Consider the following 20,309-nt stretch of genomic DNA (forward strand, 5'->3'; position numbering starts at 1 on the left):
CTTTAAAATCTTAATTCCAATGCAGTAACCTCTGAATTGTTTGCATGGTGCTTCATTTATCTGTCCTCCATCATCTTTCACATATACTAATCTTTGAGGTTACTCTTCAAACAATCAGCCAACATGAGCTATAATGTACAGTTCATAGAAAACCTTTAATTTATAGCCTAACTCTGTGGTGAAGAACTTATAATTAGACAAACTCTTTAAATCTGCCATGTTTTCAGGACCTTTCCCATCATCTCTGGTTGTGTCCATTTAAGGAAAATCCAAACTGATTTAAATAATTTTATTGATCTTAGAATGGAGAACTTAAAAAAAAAAGAAACCCAACAACACCACAGTCTATCTTCTCAGGTATGGTCAAGGGTTGTATTACAACATTATTTGGAAACAAAACAAAAAACAAAACTGACATTATCTCACAAATATCAATATGCCATGACGCTTTTCGAAAAATAACTCTGTCAGCCAACACGGTTCCATTAAAAATCCATTTATAGTAAAAAATAAAATACAACAACAAGCTCTTATATTAATGTGTCGACTTTCAATACCATGCAATGATATTCATTAGGATTTGTACTGTATGATATGTATTGGTGCAAATAGAATATTACTGTTGAGTGGAAACCTGGAAAATGTTCAGCGTAGGATAAAATGTGACATTTTCTATTTAATTAGCAAAGTTTAGTTCTGTAGAAAACATAGCAGCTGTTTCGGAGTTATTACTTTACACCAATGTCTAAAAATGGGAACGTCTTCTCAGCGTGTCACTTCTAAATGAAGTCCATCTCTATTTTTATTTTTTTTTTTAAAAACATTTCCTTAGTCAGAAGGTCATTTAAAAGACATATATTAAAATCTATACTGACTGTCTTTTTTTCTGCTGGTTGACACTTGATGCCAAATATGATAAAAGTACAAAATATCTCCAGAAACCAGCTGGCAGGCAAGCAGTGGTGTTGCCCTAAAAATGTTCCCTCTGTCATCAGACGACAGGATAGTGGCTACTGGGACTGTCGGTGTTCTCAACACCATCGTTTGAAACTGAAAAGAGAAGGACACTGCAATACTTTTGGCTCATCTTTCAAGGTAAAAAAAAAAAAAAAAAAAGACACATGGGAGCATTCTTGGGGTTTGTTGAGACAAGTCAGTGTGCAAGTGGAGAGGGTTGGCACAGAGTTTCATTCACAGCAGGACCAGGTCTCATGGCGCTGACAGCCTCATGCAGTGGAGTCCTCGTCTGTTACACTGGGGTTTGGCGAATTCGAAGACTCTTTGAAGAATTCATCGTCTTTCAACATGCTCTGTTAAAAAGGCACGATACAGAAAAAAAGCTTAACAACAAAAAAATGTTTGTAGTTTCTGAAGCTATACCAACTAATGATGCATTTCAATAGGCTTCCTGAGAAGGACAGTTACAGAGCATATGAAGCAAGTTCTACATCTCTGACAATTTGGAGAGGTGTGGTGTATTTTGTGGTGCTATGTGATTCTTACCGTCAGGTTTTGAATACCCTCAGAAAAAGCTCCGATCTGTCTCACAGTTCCCTCAGAGTCCTCCATCTGTGAAACAACAAGCAGCTTTCAAACCCAGACCACAACAGATTATAGAAACCACACTGCAAATATCTTAAAGTCACCTTCCAAGCACTGGTGACAATGTGCACACAATAAAAAATGCATTAAAACTGGCGTTTTATCCCCCATAATAACTTTATCCACATAATAATAAGTAGATTTCAGATATACCGTACAGTCAGACAGCTCACCTGTTCTAGCCTGTCAAGGTCGTCCTCGTAGATTTGGAGCTCGAACCCTTTCTGAAAGCTTCGTCCCTTTGGCATCTCCACATCCATCGGACACACATACTCCTCATTCTCATCCTGCTTTTTCTTCCTCAGACTGCCGAAGTTCCCAAATGACAGCTTCCTCGGCTGGTATGAACGAGCAGATAGACGACAAATACAGTATATCATATATAGTTTTTTCATTGACAATTTTTATTCCTTTCAACAATGTAATAGCAAGTTTTTGTGACTAAACAATTGTCGCGTATAGTAAAAAGACATTTATGAGTCTACAAATTAACTATATCTTATGCCTGTTAATGTCCTCAAGGACTCATACCTTCACTTTAGTGGTGGCGGTAAGCAGAGTGTAGTCTGGGTTTTCAAGACACTCCTGTTTGAGCTGCTGGGCCTCTGAGCCAATGAGCAGGTTAAAATGTGTTGCGAGGTGGCGGCGCAGCAGTGTCTTGTTGGGTGGGATGTTCAGCAGCAGAGCCATGGTCTCCACATTGAACCGGGGCTCCAGAACCTGAAGAGAGAGAGGAGACGTTTAAGGAGGGGAAACTTTGAGGAGAGAATCTCCGTTTCCCCTGGAAGACTGTCTCACCATCAGGCCTCCGTGCACACCGCTGCCTCTCAGGTTGGGAGCGTATTCAGCGAGGTCCACAGACCGCAGCCACTCCATCACCCTATGGTTGGTCCACTGGGAAATCTCTGCTGGAGAAATATTGTTCTATGGGCCCCCAAACACAGAAAGAAAAAAAAGGTATGTTAATTCAATGCTGTGCATCATAAAATTAGTATGTTAAACACTAGAAAAGGCTGCTAAGCTTTGTCACCTCATCAGACGGCCTACGACGCAAACAGTTGGGCTCATAGCTGTTGAGTCGGAGCACTTGGATTGCTCTTTTGATACTGAGGTGATGCAGGACACTCCCAACTTTCAGAGAAAGCAAGTCATCCTGAGGGACAAAGTTAGACATAAATGACTTACTGTAAGCTCAGTTGAAGATAAAGATAAATTATATAAAAAACATTCTCTGGCAAAGAAGCATCTGTAAACAGAAGGAGACTTTATTGTGTGACTTCAGCACTGTCCAAAGTTCGTAGGGTGAGACCAGGACGCTTATCAGACTCTCTATGTTAGGTCCTAATGAGAGATGGCACCAGACTTGTAAGACCTACTAATGTGCAGGGTCTGTGAAGGGAGCGCTTATCTCACCAACACTCACCACTGTCATGTAGTGCAGCATGCGACCGTCCACTCTTCCCTCATCAAATTGGGTCTTATACTGAGGCAGACCGATGTCATCCAGCCATCCTGAGGGGAAAGTGTGTCATAAGAGGGAAGTCAAGATAACGGTGACATAAAAGTAAAACTGGTCAAGAAGAATCAGAAGACCGCTGATACTCACTCGTCACCCAATTGAAGTCTAGCTTTCCCTTATTGTCCTCCTCCTCTGAGCCGAGGGCCTGCAGGGCCAACTGCAGCTTCTTTCTGTGCAGCGGGTGTTTGATGCCCAGCTCCTAAACATCCACAGAGATGAGTCAGTATAACACACAACATCTCTGAGGTACTATATAGTAATGTCAGTTAGAAGAACACTCTGCCTGCCTGCCGGCTTTGCTAAACTTATTAAATTTTTCTGCTTCGTCTCACCCTCTCCAGGTCGTGTTGTGAGGCCTGTAGCAGCGTCTGTCCAGAGGAGATCCACACTCGAGCCATGTTCACATAAAGACCAAGACCCTGCTCTTGCAGCCAGTCACACACCTGATCCTTTGACCAGCGTGCAAAGGGAGCATCAACATCACTAAGAAAAAGAGAAAAGTCAAAGCCTTTGAAAGGTCTATCTCTGTACAAATATAAAAATGAACAAAGAAATATGTGCAAGTTGAAACTGTGAGTGCATTTTTCATGTCTTTGTTATCCCAACAAAGACTGCTTTGTCAAAAAATGCCACATGATCTCTGAATTTCATTGTACATCAGAGGTTCAAAACCAGGAAACCACATTCTGAGTCTCATTATTCAGGCTGAACGCACAGACTTACTTGTTGACTCTTTGGAGGTCACGGGACCAACCCAGTCTGGGTCCTGCTGTGGCTCGCACTCCACCCCTCTTGAACTCACCCTCTGGTAGGTTATCATCCAGGTTGAATGTGGTAGACTGACTCCTTTTTAGCCTTAATAAATAAAATACAACATTGAAGTTCAAATGTTAAAAAAAGTCCTTACTATCATACTAAATGTGGACAAAAGTGGTCACATACACTACACACTTTTAATATGTCTTGTGTTAAATGTAATTTTCTACTCACTTCCCAAAGAGTTTTTTTATTCCTTTGGATTTTTTCTTGCTCTCTGGGGTCGTAGGGAGTGTGTGGGTACTGTCGCTGTTGGATGACCTCTGTGGCAGCCCGGCCAGATCCAGATGGTCGGTGCCCTGTCGCTCTGTTTCAGCTGTATAAACAAATGCCCACAGAAAATCATCAACATCACGAGCATCAGTGTGGCGTCGTTGGAGATGGAGCTGCTGCACGGGACCAGCGTAGGGAGAGGCCCAGAAAACACTCAGACAGACACATGACGTCTCCTAGACCTAGACAGACTGGGAGGTCATGGCGAGTGCATTAAAAGCAGTAACTTCTCTAGTATGCATGCATTAGACATGGCTGATGGCTCACTAAGACTGGAGCTTGAAAAAAAAAAAAGGAGCTCATTAGTTGTTTTGTTTTAGATTTTTAGTGGAAGGACTTCAAGATCCAAATAAATTATTTTAGCTGGAAATCTTGAACTCGACACAGATTTCTGATATGATGGAAACAAGAGTGTAAATAAATACATGCAGGCACACAGGCAAATCAACATACACAACAGACTGGCTGTATGTTGGACAACAGCGGGTAGTGACAAGGGTGTGGCTGTTTAAGCACTGCAGCTACTGAGACATGATATGATAAAAACAGATGAATGGATGAGTTTAGAAAAGGCATAGATGGACAGTGATATAGGATATGTTCAGTAGTTTCCACTGTTTTCGTCAGAGAACTACTGCAACCCTACAACGACCTGTTGTCCATACTGTACCTAGCATAGGCGCACTCGCACTCCGGCTGCGGTCTTCATGTGTTACAAAGCACACACAACACACCACAGGGTCCAACAGAAAAAGAACAAGACAAAGGGCAGAAATTATGATTGAAATAACAACAGGAATTGGAGGTGGTGGAACAAACACAGACACACGTGTGCACAGCACACACACAAAAAAAATAGAAAAACACATATGAAAAGCAAACAGCAGCACGGAAATGGACTTCCATAATTAAATAGTGACCACAGTTTGTGTAGGCTGCACATTATGGTCCTGGTCCAGATAGAATATTCTATGGGTGTAGCTTGGGAAAAATAAAAAATGGTCAATCGTGGAAGAAAAACCTTCAGGAAAAATCTCACTCTTTAGTAAACAGATCAATTTCACAGCTAGCTTAATGCCAAAAATACATAGACTGAGTCACCAACATGCGGTCTGCTCTTACCAAGGTTCGGGGTACTGCCTGTCTTCTTGCCCCCACGGATCTTGAAGAAGCCCTTTCCAAAAGATGAACGAGCCTTTTTCGAACCAAAGCTGTCATCCTCCGTGGTGGCAGGCAAAGTGGCAGAAGGACCCATGGGCGGCTTTTCGCTGATCTTACTGACCTCTTCACTTGTGCTCTGAGAGAACCAAAAAAAACAGTGGCCAAGTATAACATGGCTTTAGACTTACAAGGAACTGTATTGTAGAAAGACTATGTGTATACATGTTTTTGGCACTTATACAGGATTTTTCCTTCACTCACAATGTGTCACTTTTACCTTTTCATTATTGCACCTATCCAGTTGATCCTGGCTGCCGGTCTTTGTGGCATCTTGGCTGCAGGAATGACAGGCAATAACCATGACAACTCACTCATGACAGTGTCACGTGCTCTTAAGAAGCAGCAGAGTATGGCTGCAGGATACAAATTACTGTTACATGCATTATTTTCTTGTGTAACTCCCTCACGACACCTGTTTTGTCCGTTTGCTGCAGTCATGGTATCAGCAGCAGCTCTACATAAAGTAGTGAATTCAAATGGTACACAGGCCAAACACTGCAATCACAGCATTAAGACTAGAAATGATATAGTAAAAATGTAAGTGTCATTTTTGGAACAAACTAATCTCATACTGGGTCCAGTTCTGTTAAAATCTGACATGTAATTGTTTGGTTTATGAATAATGAATTCTATGGAAAGCAGCAAAAAGTGAAAGATCAGTCGTCTGCTGGAAGTGGTGACTGCACACTACTGTGCCTTACACTGATGAAGAGTGAAGTGTAACAGGAATATGCAAAAATATGCCGTTAAATGTCATTGATTATATTGAAAAGTCATAAAAAACCATCTGATTATTCTTTATTTATTTGTGGAAGTGTAGTAAAAATAAAGTAAAAAAAAATATTAGTGTCCATTTCAAAAAAGGGGAAAGTCTTTTCACATTTTACCTCTCTAAATCTGTTGGTGCAGACTCCGACACTCGCTCTGGATCTGAAGGGCTGGGTGTGGTTGAAGGCTCTTCACTAAGTCCATTGAGGCTCTCCAACTGAGCACAGGTCAGAATGAGAAGAAAGAAAATACACCATTTAAAAACTGTCAACACAATAACTTGCATATTCTCCTGAGGCCACGAGAAGACAGCGCTCTAATTCTGCACACAGTGCTTCGAGAACTGACAGGAGACGTTATTCAATTAATTGGATGTCACTACTCATTTCAAAAGTGTGAAATTTATGGGAGCTATTAGTGTCTCACTGAACATGTTAGAGTTTATAGAGATTTAAATTTGCCTGTGGAAAAGAAAAGAAAAGCGAATTTGTCTGTGTCAAAAACTAAGAATTAGATGGTACAACAGAAAAGTTCTGAATATTTTTGTAACACTGAAATGGCTTAACATGTTTTAATACATGCACCCCCATTTGCTGTTCAAATTGTATTTTTAATGCTGCATATTACTTTAAATTAGTCTGCATTTACTTTTCCAATGAGGACACCCCACTAGTGATAGATGCAAGCATTCGTGACACCACATCATATCATATTATGCTACACAAACCTCATCTGGGCTCTTCCTTCTCTGCTGTTCAACATCTGTCACTTCATGATTTTCTGACTCCACAGACACGGAGTTGACCGACACAAATGTGACGGATCCATCACTGTGACTCTCGACATGCTCGTTATCCTTGGTTTTCTCTACATAATGAATAAAAAGACCAGATTATTTGGCATTTAAAATTTATGAATGAGATGTTTTTTATTCCACATCTCTCAGCAATAGAACCAAACGCTTATCAATTGGCTCTTGATAGATCTTAAAGGGCAGCCTAAAACAAAACAAATGAAATGTGTCACATAAAGCTACAGAAACAAAAAATCCCTTAAATTTTTTTATAGCTTCTTTTTTAATACTTCTTTATCGCTGTAATTATATTGACATTATTACATCTGATATGACAGAGGAGTTCTCTAACCTTTCTTTCCTTGCACTGACATCACCATGTCCTGAACTTTCTTATATCGCAGCAGCGACTGCTTCAGTTCCTCAATCTTACGATCCTGCAAAAGACAATTAAAAGTAAATTTCTCAAAGCTTTCTCAGAGCTGAACCACTGAAGTCACGCTGCTGGGATACAAAGCAAATCGCAACTTGTCAAATGTACCTTCTCTTCATTGGCTGCCATCAACGATTCAACTGCCTTTTTCATCCTCTGCACTTCCACATCTAGCGAGGAAAGAAAAATGATTACAGACAAAGAACGGTAGTGTTTATGTGGGGTTGGATAACAGGCCTGAACACACTGGGTGCAGCTGGAGGATTAAAAACATTCAGACCAGTCAGGCTGCAACATTACTGATTGTCATTCCAGTAACATCACAGCCAGTCTTTGTTTTTAAGAGTCCTTCAGACTGATATGCCACATCCTCGTGTGAGCAGGCGATTCACTTTAGTAGAACATTTTCACTTCAGAACAGCAGTCAACACTAAACATTAGCAGTGATCTTCTTTGATTTTCCATGTTTCTTGTCTCTTCATTTAATCTAGAACAATGTGATCTCTGAAGAGGTGCTGATTAAGGACTCCTATGGAGGCCAGTTCTACTGATCTAGATGCTATTGAGGGTGTCTGAGCACTGAACAAAAAATGAAATTGTTCTACACAAGTAAAAAGTCCATGATGGGGGAAGACACGGATATGAAGACAGCACTCGCAACAAAGATATTATCACATGACACTGAACATAACAACATTACAAGTTAGCAGGGCATACTCTGGTCGTTGGTGTGAGCAGGGGAAGGTTTAGAGAGGTACTGAAGGGTACAGGAGGTGATTATTGCTGGAGAACACGAGGCAGGAGGATGAGTGAGCAGCCTGAATGACAAACAACACAATTCATTCCTCATTCCTGCTGAAAACACAAAGCAGACATTCCTTGCTGCTGTTCCAGGTCGGACATAAAAAAAAAAAAAAAAAAAAAAACACAGATACGCAGCTCTTGAGTGACCTTGGTCTTGTTCGGTCCTTAAAAGTTCGACAACACTTGGGTGATGTGGTGCTCTGGGGTCAGGTATTAGCACTCCAATGGGTTATAATGGACAAGCAGAGTTTGGATGGCTCATGCTCGTTCATGCAAACAGGAGTTGGGATGGGTGCGGTAATAAAGTGCAATAATAAACACAAGCATAAAAAACCCCCCTTACGTTTTTCTTTCAGCCTCTTTCTAAGAGTTTCATCTGGATGAGAGACTAAACAGGACAAAGAATTATGAAACAGAAACCAGTTGGTTGCAGACTTTACTTCTTGTAGAGCTAAGCCTAATGCTTTGCTAATTATACATAGATATGACCACTCAATTATATAAAAAAAAATATATATGAATCAACATAGGTTTAAATATCATGCATGCTTATCTTCTGTATGATTCAACTGGTTTTCCCACCTCTCTCTGTGGGATCTGCGTTGCTCAAGGCGTTGGCTTTGAAGCCTGTCTCATCCTGTAATCTCCTCATCTCTCCATCTTTGCCCTCCAGCTGCCTCCTCAGCATGGCTAGCTCCTCCTGTCCAACAGAGGACAACAGTCAGGACTTCCTCGACACAGACACTACTTCCCCCCGCCCCAACTCCACACTACAAACAATCCACAACACAAAAGGTTCACAGATGCTGACGTGGCGTACAAGCACACAGGCCACACCTGCTCTTAAGGGTAACATGTGTGAGGTGGGGTTGGTGAGCATTGATGTCTGAGAGGGCTGAGGTAATAACAAATACCACTGTACAAAAAAGGGCATACTTTAGTGACAGTGGAGACAGACACTGTAAAGAGGTACTGATAAAGAAAAAAGGAAATCAGTGGGACAAGTGAAAAGACGGATAAAGACACAGAAAAACAGAACTCCTGCCAACTCTTGACAAAAACCCAGAATTAAAGCATACCTGTGGTTTGAAAAACTGGAGCAGATTTAGGGAAGTGGTATTTGTGACTACACTTGACTTCTGCGTTTTACTGTACTACACAGTAAATTAAGTGATTTCATTGTTTGCAAAATGACATCATTTTGCCTAAAATGATGGTTTAAAAAAAAACTGCTGCTTAAAGATTTCCCTCAAAAATAAAAAAAAACAGAAAAGGAGCCAAAGGGAGAGGTCAAAAACCATAATCATACAGCAAGCAAAACAGTCATCCTGAGAAAACCCAACCTTCATAGCCTGGAGTTTGTGCTCCTTCCTCTGTTTCTCATACTGCATCTGGCCCATTTTGATTTTCAGGCTAGAAAGCTTGGCCATTAGTGACTAGCAGTAGAGAGACAAACCAAGGAAGAGAGAGGGAAAATAGAGATGCAGGAAATGAAAGATAAAAGAAGTCAAGAAGGTGGAATACCCAAGATTAAAAGCACAATATTTACATGATAAAGGATACTAAAAATAGGCACTGCTGATTAACAGAGCGGTTTTACACCGTATGGGTAGAAACTCCCTCCTTAATGTTTAACAATTTCAACAACAAGAGGTGTTCCCTACAAGATATTTAAAAAAAAAAAAAAAAAAAAAAAAAAGCATTTAGCTGGAGTGGACAGCTCCTGAAGATACAAAACAGTAATAAACAAATAAGATGTTAGTCATGAATATTTTTTCATTGAATCACTAGGAGTGTGCAAACTTCCCGACTCACCTTTGTGGATTTAAGTTTCTTTTCGTACTGTAGTTTTTCACTCTCCAGCTCCGTCAATCTGTACCGCAGTTCATTAATTTCAAGAATCAAATCCTGGAAGAAAACAAAGTGCACATCACAGAACGGTAATAAGAAAGCAAGCAAACTCCTAAAATACTCATAACAGTTTAACAATTTTTATTATTATTTATTCTGTATGAATTTGATTATGACAGCTCTTTCTACAATTTCAGTTAAAAGTTCCATTAACCATTCAAATATGATTTAACTCGGCATAACTTGTATGGTGCAGCATAAACAAAACAACTCTAGATACATTTGAAGTGACTGAATTCCTTAGAAAGTGGATGCTTCAAAGCAACAGCAGTGATAAAAACGAGAGGAAGCTGCTTGTAGAAGAGAAGTGATTTATGTGCAGTGAGGCGGAACATGGACAGCAGCTTTTTTGTTCCAGTGGGATGGAAGAGACGACCTCGCACCACAATGACATGACGTGTTTGACCAAGTGTTCTGCATGGCTGATCTGGGAGCAGAAATCTCCCAATCTCTAGTTTACAAATGATTGACATCTTAAAAGCTTTTCACTAGTGGGCAGTAAATTCAAACAAGTTCAAAAAGAGTAAGATCTTTTTGTTTATAGTCACAACAAACACAGCAGCTATATTTTCCCATGCATAACTCAGTGAATGCTGACATTTCCTTGAGGTGCTAACATTTATCTGACTTTTCACACAGCTGCTTTGAGACTGACAATAAAATAAGAAGTCCCTCTCCCACACAGGTGTGATGAATACATGAATAAGTGCTTGTTTGCTCTGTGTGTGTGTGTGTGTGTGTGTGTGTGTGTGTGTGTGTGTTGAAGTGAAAGAGAAAGCATACAGGCAGAAACAAAGACTATTCCTGTCCTGAGAATTAGTACACATACCTCACTGTCCCTAAATCTGTCAAAGTCATGTCTGTCCTTCTCCATGGTATTCAGCTTCAGCTTTAGGTTGGAAACTTCAGACATCAGTTCTAGCTTCTGGGTCTCCAGTGCAGTTCTGCACAAAAGCTCCTACAATGATAAATGAAGACTGTTACAAAAAATGTTTGTGATAGCTATGGTCAGTTTAGCAGCACAAACAACACTGACAGTTGTTGGAAATATTTAAAAAATAACTATAAAGATTACAACAACATGTTCAAAGCATACAAGAATCCATGGTGTGTGTCGTTGTCCAATGATGGTATTATGATGATTTCCAAAAAATGTGAAGGTTCAGTGCTTCATGCTAAAGATAGACGTGGAAATCAGCCAGCATTTCCTCAATAACTGACAACAAGCACAACGAGAATCCCCTGCCACACCAAACACTTGTGGGCTGGACACAGCAGCAGCACACTAGTAAATATGCATTCATCAAACACAGCAGATGTTTGCTGACAAACATGAAGTCAGACGTTCCAGTTACAAGTCCCTTCCACACATGTGAACCATGCGTAGCTTTCACTAGTGGGTGGAGGGCGATATTGTGTGCAAACATATCGTATCTTACACACACACACACACACCTGTTGCAGCATTTCCTCAGTGGCGTTGAGTTTCTCCCTGTGTTCGTCCAAACACATATCTAGGTCTCGAATCTTCTCCCCCTGAGCCTCCACCTGGTCTGTCAGCACACTCACCTGCATGAAGCCAATTTACAGTCATTTATTTCCATTAGATATATTACAGATTTGCGTTTTGGTGGAACATTCTGTAAGCTGGATGGGTACCTGAAGAACAAGTGACTCCTTATCACTCTCGAGTCGGGAAAGCCTTTCCTGGTAGTGGTCACCCCCACCCAGAGAGATGTGCCCGTTGGACTACAGGGACAGAAGAAAATTTGGATATTAGATAGAGAAAAGAAGCAGAACAGATGAAATTCTTCACATCAAAGTGTGACTGGCTACACTGCTTTACCCTGCACAAACAAAACCTTAGATGGCTGAGAAGAAGGCCCACATTTACACTGCTGTACACAGAGTGAGTTACAGCATTACACAAAAGCTCTGGCATTTATCTGGCCTGCCGCCCATCAGTCTCCCAAACACCACACTGGTTCCCAAGAAGTCAGCATGTTTCTTGCAGCACACTGGCTGTGACATTGACAACACTAGCATTTCATCTAGCATTCCCAGGAAACTCAGCAGAGGAGGACGGTGATGTTTTCGCTTAGCAAACAACAACTTGGTCGTCAACTTGCACACAGGACTGTTTGCCCACGCTTGTCAGAGTAACAAACCAGATGTGCTAAAGCTTGTTTGTAGCACATTCTGTCCAACCATCCACAGACAAAGCCTCTTCATGGTTACACAACTGATTCACACGTTGGAAGTGTTCTTTCCCTCACAAATGATTCTCAGAGTAACCCGAAACCTTCAAAAGAACATGAACCTCATTAGTACGTATGGCGTCATCTTTATGCAGTAAAAACATACATCCTCCTCCGTCCTACATTTTACATCTTGTATGTCCAGATAAACCAGTTATGTAACACTGATAGTGAAAGTGATCTGACCTGAGGCCAACACTGATGAAGAGAGAAATATATATGAAATATGATCAATACGACTCTCTTCTAATCTAAAAGATTAGCACTCAAAACATATTCTTGTTCTCAGCTGATAATAAAAGCTCCACACTAGGCTTAAACACTCGTTTCTATTTTCATATTGTCCAACCATGGCTACTCAAGATAGGACTGCCAGGGGTGACAGGAGTAGGAGGGGGTAGTTACATCACTTCAGGGCACGCCAGTGAAATGCCAACATGGATGACTTAAGTGTCAAAGAATCTTGTATTTGGAGATATTATGGGTTTTATCCAAATGCCAAAGCTGAGCCTAAGGATATTATATGGTGTATTTGAACACAAGATAAAAGATTTGTGCCAGTAAAGGACATGCAAAACACTAATTTATTTGCAGACATTAAAATATAAAATCTGTTCATAAGCAATGTGTCCTTTATTCAAAAAACGTCTTCCTTTTAAAAGTCTGTGTCTGTGTTTACTGCAACAATATAGCACCACAGAGCAAAATTTAGGTGAGCAGACATGGGGAACTGAGATGCAGGGTGTCCGATCCATGGAAAAGAGTCGGCAAACAGTCATGCTGATTAAAGCCTGGACCCCACCGGCCACGACTCTGTCACTATTTTGGTCAGTTCTCTGCACAGCTTCAAATCCCACCAGGATTTTCAGAATTTTTATGCCAGACTTAATGTGCTTCTACCAGAGTAAATATGCTGCATAGTTAACTTAATGTTTTTACGAAGTATGAGTATGAAAGTTTGCATGGGGTGTTTTATTTTGTACACTGATTCACTATGCGACATCCGGCCAGCTCGATTTGCTGTGTGCTGATTGATGCAGTTAGTCACAGTGTCAAAAAAAGTTCTCGGCAGGGCAGAGCAGAGATATGCTTCTGAAACACAACACAGCCTGCTTGGAGGAATTAAGCAGTAAAGGGGCTCTGTGAAGACAGACATGCCCCTCCACCAGAAACATGTCTAAATACAGAGTAAGGTGCTGATTTGAAAGATTATTTTATAAGATCTTAGTTCTGATTGTAAGACAGCCTTAAAATCACCATAGGAGCAACCAAACAAAAGTAATCTGTTCAATCATCGTATATAATCATCGCATATCATCATACGTGATCTGATTCCCAATTAGCACAAGCCTACTCCATACATGTGCCAGTTGCATGGCCTGACACAGTGTTACAGATCTTAGAGTCATCTTTGTGGGGCTCTTACCAGGTGACCGTGGAGCCACTCAACCAGACTGTCAGCTGTGGAGTCGGGGATCTGGCAGCGCAGACTCTCCCTTTCCTCGGTGTCCATCATCTCCAGGACACTCCTCAGGTCCTCCAAAAGGTGAAGTGCCCGCAGGCTGCCCATGAAAGGAGAGGTGGGAGACTGGCAGTCAAACAGCCCATTGGAGTAGTCCAGAGCCTTGGAGCCTGAGTTTAGGAAGCACAAGAGAGGTAATACAAGTAATTATTTTGATGGGTTTTAATAGAATGAGGACAACAGAACATGTTTCGGCACAGGTTGGCTCATCGTAATAATTCACTGCGTTACACAGGAGGCAAGGCTTTAACTGCTTTTTTATGTATTACTACACTGTACCTACTAGTTGAGTCAGCCATCATAGGCTGAACTAATTCCAGACATTATTTGGAGACAACCATTAATAATGCAGGTTTAACACCTGATCGTCTGGAGCCACAACCAGAGTTTCTAAAAACTCTTTACGACACTGCGGTAGGGGAAACGACTTCACATGGTCCTTTGATGCACATTACAAGTTGGTATTTATAAATATATAACAAGACTGTGACACTGGTGAACATGGCCACAAGTGGCACAGAATAAATGCTAAATGTGGCGCTCCAGGCGTCACGTGGCATCTTCTTAAATGTCAGCCTTGCATCTAACTTTAACAAAACACTACACAAATCTGATAGCTCTTCAAGGTTTCTTTAGCATTAGTCAGAGACTTTGTTGATTTATACTTAGACACAACTGTGACAAAAAGAGACGCAAAATGACCTCTTAAATTATTTAATTCATGATAAAATATCATGTAGATGGGTAATAGTGTAGGAAAACTTGCTGCTGTACCTTTACCTGCTATAATGCCATCCATCTGCTCCAGGGCAGCTGCCAGCATGTCACTGGCATCAGACATCATCTTGAGTCACTGATAAACCTGGAAGGAACACAACGAATACAACCCTTTAAAACTCGCTTCCTGACTGTAAAGCCATATGTTGTACTGATATAATGCACTGTAGTTTCAAATCATGCAAAACAGTGCATCTAAATAACATTTTAAATGACAAAGAAGCGTCATAAAAATCTCTTTTCGCAGTTGCACTGTGTACCAAGCAGTGAAAAAAAAAGAAAACAAGAAATCATGACATAAAAAACACACACAGTAATTTAAAATAAAAAACATTCAAGATTATTGTGACTACTAACCCAGCAGCGCTATGCTCCGATAATCACAGTTTAGTCTACGGAATAACAAATCATTGTGGCAGCTGCTGTGCTTGAGTTGTCAATGTCAACAGTGTAGGAAAAGGACAAATCCAGCAAACCAGCAGATTTCAGCTTTCTAGGCTAAAAAGCGCAGGGACGTTGCAGTTAAGCATATGATTACAAAAAAGGTTCCCACCCAGGAATTAGCCTGTAACTGCAGTACATCCTTAACAACCCTCCATGCCTAAAAAAGGACAGTGCCTGGTAAAATAGCATGTTTGTGAGACTGTTTTGACTGCAGTGAAGCGGATAAGCTGAGCAATATGTAAGAGAAGCACCCAAATGAGACGATTACATGATAACTACGGGTCAGTGGAAGCTAAAAACACAAGACAGAAAATGATATGTGCTCTTCTGAGTTGTTTTGCCCTCTTGAGCTCTACGCTGCAGAGATCTTGTGTTAATTTTGTCAGAGTAAGACTGATTAATAATGCATTTCAGAATATCAATCAGGCCATTTACCTAAAATATTGGCACAATGAATGTCCTGCCAAAAGGACACTGAACAGTTTGTTTGGAGCGGAGTGAAGACACATTTTAGTGTCCCAGTCTTGGAAATCTGCCCGTGCAGCACAACAGACTCTTTATCTTTGGATGTTAATGCTCTGCTGTAAACACACACGTATGCAAACTTCTTCCTTTAAAATCGGCTGCCTTACATCCTGGGAGTGCCCGACACTGGGACGTAGCACCATTTTGAAACTTTATGGAAACCACCCGCGGACCTAACACTGTTATTTCAGCATTCCTGTGGTCACACTTTCCATTATGTGTAAAATAAGCGTGTCCTAAAACAAGAGAGTCGTCATAACACGCAGTAGGCTGAGAGGAGATGAGAGGAGCCGGCATGCCATCAGTCAGCTCCGTAGTAAACCGCTGAGTGGTTTCCAACACTTCTCAATGTGGATAAAATCATCCTGTTAGGTGGCCTATAACTGCTTGTTCCATTTCTTCTTTAACAAATGGGACAAGCAGACCATGACATTTCCAAGTACATTTTACAACGTTCTGCTCACATATTTACATGTTTTTAGACTTCAGTTCATGAAAGGAGTACTCAAATCACATGACTCATCCAAAAGGATGGCATCTGAATGAGTTTGTTTTCAAGGGGAACCTAAAAATATCATGCCTACTGAAAAAGTAGTAACTGTGTAAGACCTAGTTTTAGCTAACACATCTTTACTTCTTATGAGAGAGACAATATTAGCCAGAAATACAGAAGACCAATGAGACAATCAGAACTTCATATTTTTGAGCACATTGATCCAAGTGTTAATTCAAAAGGATTCTGCTCAAAGATGAATAATTATGATGGGAAAAGATTTACCTAAACACAGTAGATCAGGAGAATCCTTGTATCTGTGCTATGGTGAATTCAATGGGGAGGAAAAAAAGGTGATTCAGAAGGAGCATAACTCACTTCACTCCCCATAAGAAATGCACTGTCTTTAAACAGCAGACAACAGAGACAGAGTTTTGGATCAAGATGACTCAAACTGGAATGAAGGCCTGAAGGATATCCCCCTCAAAAAAAAAAACTGAGTCAGCTTTCCTCACACAGCAGAAAGGCAAATATGGGTAAGGTTAACACATGGCTTTCAGTAAACATACTTCAAACGCACCCGGCCAAGACCAGGCATGCTGCTTGGAAACCTGCTGTCCAGGTGTCCATCAATACTAAAACCAACCCTCCTGCCTGAACACTCCCATAGCATCATCCTGGATTCAGTGGAGTATAAGAGTCCAGAGAGATCTCAGCACAAAGAAAACCTAATTACAGAGAAGCACAGTCTGTCCTCAAGTCCTGGGATGCCTCCATGGTATGTTAGTCATATGTAAACACAAGAGGGTTGTCTAGCAAGCAAGCGAGCAGACAGGGTGACTTTGCCTGTGTTGTTTTTACTAAACAATGGCTACGGATAAGAGTATTTCAGGGAGCGTAGAATGCCATTTCCTCAATTAATCAGATTTTTTTTGTTTAAAACCATAATATATGACAAAGAACAGCAGGAAATCGTCACACTGGAGCAGTGCAAGTGAATTCTTAGAATTTTTTTGCTTGAAATATCATTTATCAATTACAAAGATGGCTGCAGATTCATTTTTGATCCTCAGCTCAGCATTTGTTTCACTTTTTGTTAAATTAAAAGCATCATGGGTTATAGATCTGTACCTGTATTAGCTTTTGCTATCAAAGGAGACATCTCAAAAATCCCAACGTGCGGGCATCACTCTCAAAAACAAAGTCTCACTGTCCTGTCCTTCTATAAGCACCACTTACACCAACCATAAGACACACACAGAGGGCTATTGTTCTTGGTAGTGGGGTATTTTGACTGAGAGGCATGCGAAGACAAAGAGAGAGGGAGAGAGGGAGAGAGAGAGAGACAGAGAGAGAATGCAATGCAACGCTGCAGTACACATGGCATTTGTAATAACACCTGCATGCACGCTTCTTTCAGACCCAAAGAGCCTTAAAACACAAGAAAAAAAAAGAAAAAAGAAACACATTTAAAAAGCAATCTTGCCCTTTGGTGAAAACAGCCATATAATTCATGGAGACACGAAAAGAATAATGAATACAAGGAGGAAGAGTGGACCACTGTAATGGCTTTTCAAAATCCTTCAGCTCTGGTCGCTTCAGGCAGCAAGAACCATCACAGCCCATCTACGCTGGACAGAAACCATTCCCAGGATAAAAAAAAAGAAGAAGAAAAAAAAGACGATTTTGTAATTCCTCAGTCCTGAATGAGCAGTTAACTACGCTCTTGCACACACGCAGGGAATAGAAAACAACATATAAGCCTCAGGGCCACTTGTGTCTGAGAGGGGAAAGTGTTTACAGCAGCCATGCAACTGGCTTTAAAAGCTTGTGTTAAAAACGCCTGGGGAGAGGGGAATTTACAATCCAGGCATAAATCATACAGAAGTTTGCTTTAGTATACAGGTTAAGTTTTTTAATCTGTGTCTATTTCTGTGGACATGATGGGATAAATCCAAGTCTCACCACATAATGACACTTTCCATGTTTTGAGTCATGCAGGCCTTGACGCACCTTAACACAATGTTTCCATGAGAAGAGCTTGCATACTTCATCCTGTTTTACCTCAAAGCCTTGAACGCTCTATTCAGCACTGCAAACCTAAAAAGGGTAACAAGTTTTCTTGAGGCATCATCCAGGTTTTAGACACAACAATATGCTGTGTGTGTATCATACACAAGATGCTTAAATTATGAACAATTATGAATTGTCTGCTGTGATTTGATCTCGTGACAGGGCATTGACAAGTCATTGTCTCCAAGTTTCAGGGTGCAGTAAGCAGGCTGTGTGTGCATCCGCTGATTCACTGGGTAGACACAGTCGCGGCATGCAGCAACCGCCTGCAGGGCGCTGCTCTGGAATAACCTGCAGCTATTTTTCAACCTGAGTGAGCAGGCAGTATGCACTATCATCACTAATTTTATACCGCCAAACAACTACATGATGTGGGTGCCAAGCTGAAGGAGCCTTTTCTTTATATTTAGACCAGCTGGAACTAAAAATAAGAAACCCGTAAGGCTTCCTTGCGATGAGTATACACCCTGAACAAAAGATGGAAATCAAGTTTTTGGAATAAAGAGCTTCCATGTGATAAAAATCAAGAACTTTTCCTGTCTGTCTGTAAGTACAAGATCCAACACGGATTGTACCCTAACTTGACTTAGAAGTTATCCATCTTTAACATCTATGCAAAACGCAATTCAACACTGAATAGTACACACGTGGTGCGGAGGGTTAGGTTATGTAAATCAAAACAGCACATATAAGACTATCTAACATACAAATCCTGACTTGTAGCACTCTTCCTAGATACATTCCTCACATTTTTTTTTATTTTATTTGCTGCAGTAAAGGCTGGAAGAAGGTGAAATGAAGGGAAATGAAAGTTAAAGCACAAAGAGGTACCTCAAACACCACACACACACACCATAAACAGAAATAGTACATACACTCGAAACAATTAGATCATAAATCTTACCTACAAAGAGCTTGTATCTGGTTTTCTGTTGTTTGGACAACACTTGAGGAACAGTTTAAAGAGGTCGACTGCGGGGCAATACAACAGCTGATCAAATTTCATAGCTTTTAAAAAGGAAACATACGGACAGTAAACTCTGGATAACCTCGCTTAATTTACAGTGCGCGTCAGTTCACCTCGGATAACATTAGAGTCATTTTGGGAACCAAAGTCAATCTCATCAGTCAGCACAACACCTCAGGGGCTACATCAAACCAGATGAAGTGTAGAAAAAAAAAGAAAAGAAAAAAAAAAGAGGTGGCCTCAGGCACTGGGAGTACTCAACCACAATGTCTGACACAGTCTGGAGCTGTGGCAGTCATAAAGTAACCATAAAAGTAACGTTAGACGGACGTTCCCACGTTCAGAAGCAGTGCTGTCTTATGGGAGTAGTTCACGTTACTTCCAGGATACCGTTACCACTGTAACGTTAGGTTGAGAGAAAATACAAGAACACTTGCTCTCAACGGTTTTTTTTACCGTGATAATATGCAACAAGTGAAATTTCTTAACAAAGCCATGAAAAGTACTCTAGAGTACCTTTTGTACCTTTTTTTTTGGGAACTATTAAAACAGTTGGAGGGAAACAACGTAAAAAGCGACCGTTGACGTTAGACAAAACGTGCATAATCATCAGCGCGAGCCACTGCAGCCGTTAGTTTGGACTGGGTTAAACGTTACTCATGAAGCAAAGTTAGTTAAAATAAATAAATCACAGCTAAAAACATCAACTGACTCACTTACCGACACTCTGCTCGAAGAGATTTCGGGATTCCTGTTACTTTGTTCCCCCTGTAAATGATTGAAAAAAACACAGAAAAATCTCCACCGTGCTTGATTTCTAAACTTCTCCGTGCCCACCAGTAACTAACCCCCGGCCGTTCACATCGCTACGCCATGATGTCGAAGTGACAAGATTGCTGGAAAACTTGGGACGTCATGGCTGGAAAAACCCGCCCCTGCTGCTGCGTGGATTGGCCCGAGAGCAGCAACGTTATATATGATGGGAGTCCTGGCGCGTTCACTGTAGCATGGGGAAAATCGGAGATTTGGATAACGCCTTTCACTGATAACGTCAACAATAGATAGGACGCTAAGATTACGTCAAAAAAAATGTTTATTCGTCTCTCTATC

At 40.9% G+C, this 20,309-nt stretch overlaps 1 protein-coding gene across 6 annotated transcripts; it reads right to left on the reverse strand.

The window, feature by feature from the left end:
* Positions 1-346: 346 nt before the first annotated feature.
* On the reverse strand, positions 347-20,159 carry ppfibp1b (PPFIA binding protein 1b). Of its 6 annotated transcripts, none has more exons than XM_027272843.1 (27): positions 19,920-20,159; positions 14,701-14,782; positions 13,825-14,030; positions 11,800-11,889; positions 11,596-11,709; positions 10,970-11,098; positions 10,045-10,137; positions 8,812-8,929; positions 8,573-8,617; positions 7,534-7,595; positions 7,345-7,429; positions 6,927-7,066; positions 6,319-6,416; positions 5,649-5,706; positions 5,333-5,507; positions 4,881-4,913; positions 4,112-4,253; positions 3,845-3,976; positions 3,454-3,604; positions 3,209-3,320; positions 3,026-3,114; positions 2,633-2,755; positions 2,401-2,526; positions 2,134-2,322; positions 1,776-1,940; positions 1,504-1,569; positions 347-1,310 (listed from the first exon to the last, which is right to left on the reverse strand). In XM_027272843.1, the coding sequence occupies exons 2-27, from the start codon at positions 14,762-14,764 to the stop codon at positions 1,227-1,229; spliced, it is 2,889 nt and encodes a 962-aa protein (XP_027128644.1). In that variant the 5' UTR covers positions 14,765-14,782; positions 19,920-20,159; the 3' UTR covers positions 347-1,226. The 6 variants fall into 6 exon arrangements, with proteins under 6 accessions (XP_027128644.1, XP_027128643.1, XP_027128647.1 ...); XM_027272842.1 differs by having other exon boundaries at positions 14,695-14,782; XM_027272846.1 differs by lacking the exon at positions 8,573-8,617.
* Between the last annotated feature and the right edge of the window lie 150 nt (positions 20,160-20,309).

Source organism: Larimichthys crocea, chromosome XXI (genome assembly GCF_000972845.2).
Source record: "Larimichthys crocea isolate SSNF chromosome XXI, L_crocea_2.0, whole genome shotgun sequence".
In the NCBI taxonomy this organism is placed as follows: domain Eukaryota; kingdom Metazoa; phylum Chordata; class Actinopteri; family Sciaenidae; genus Larimichthys; species Larimichthys crocea.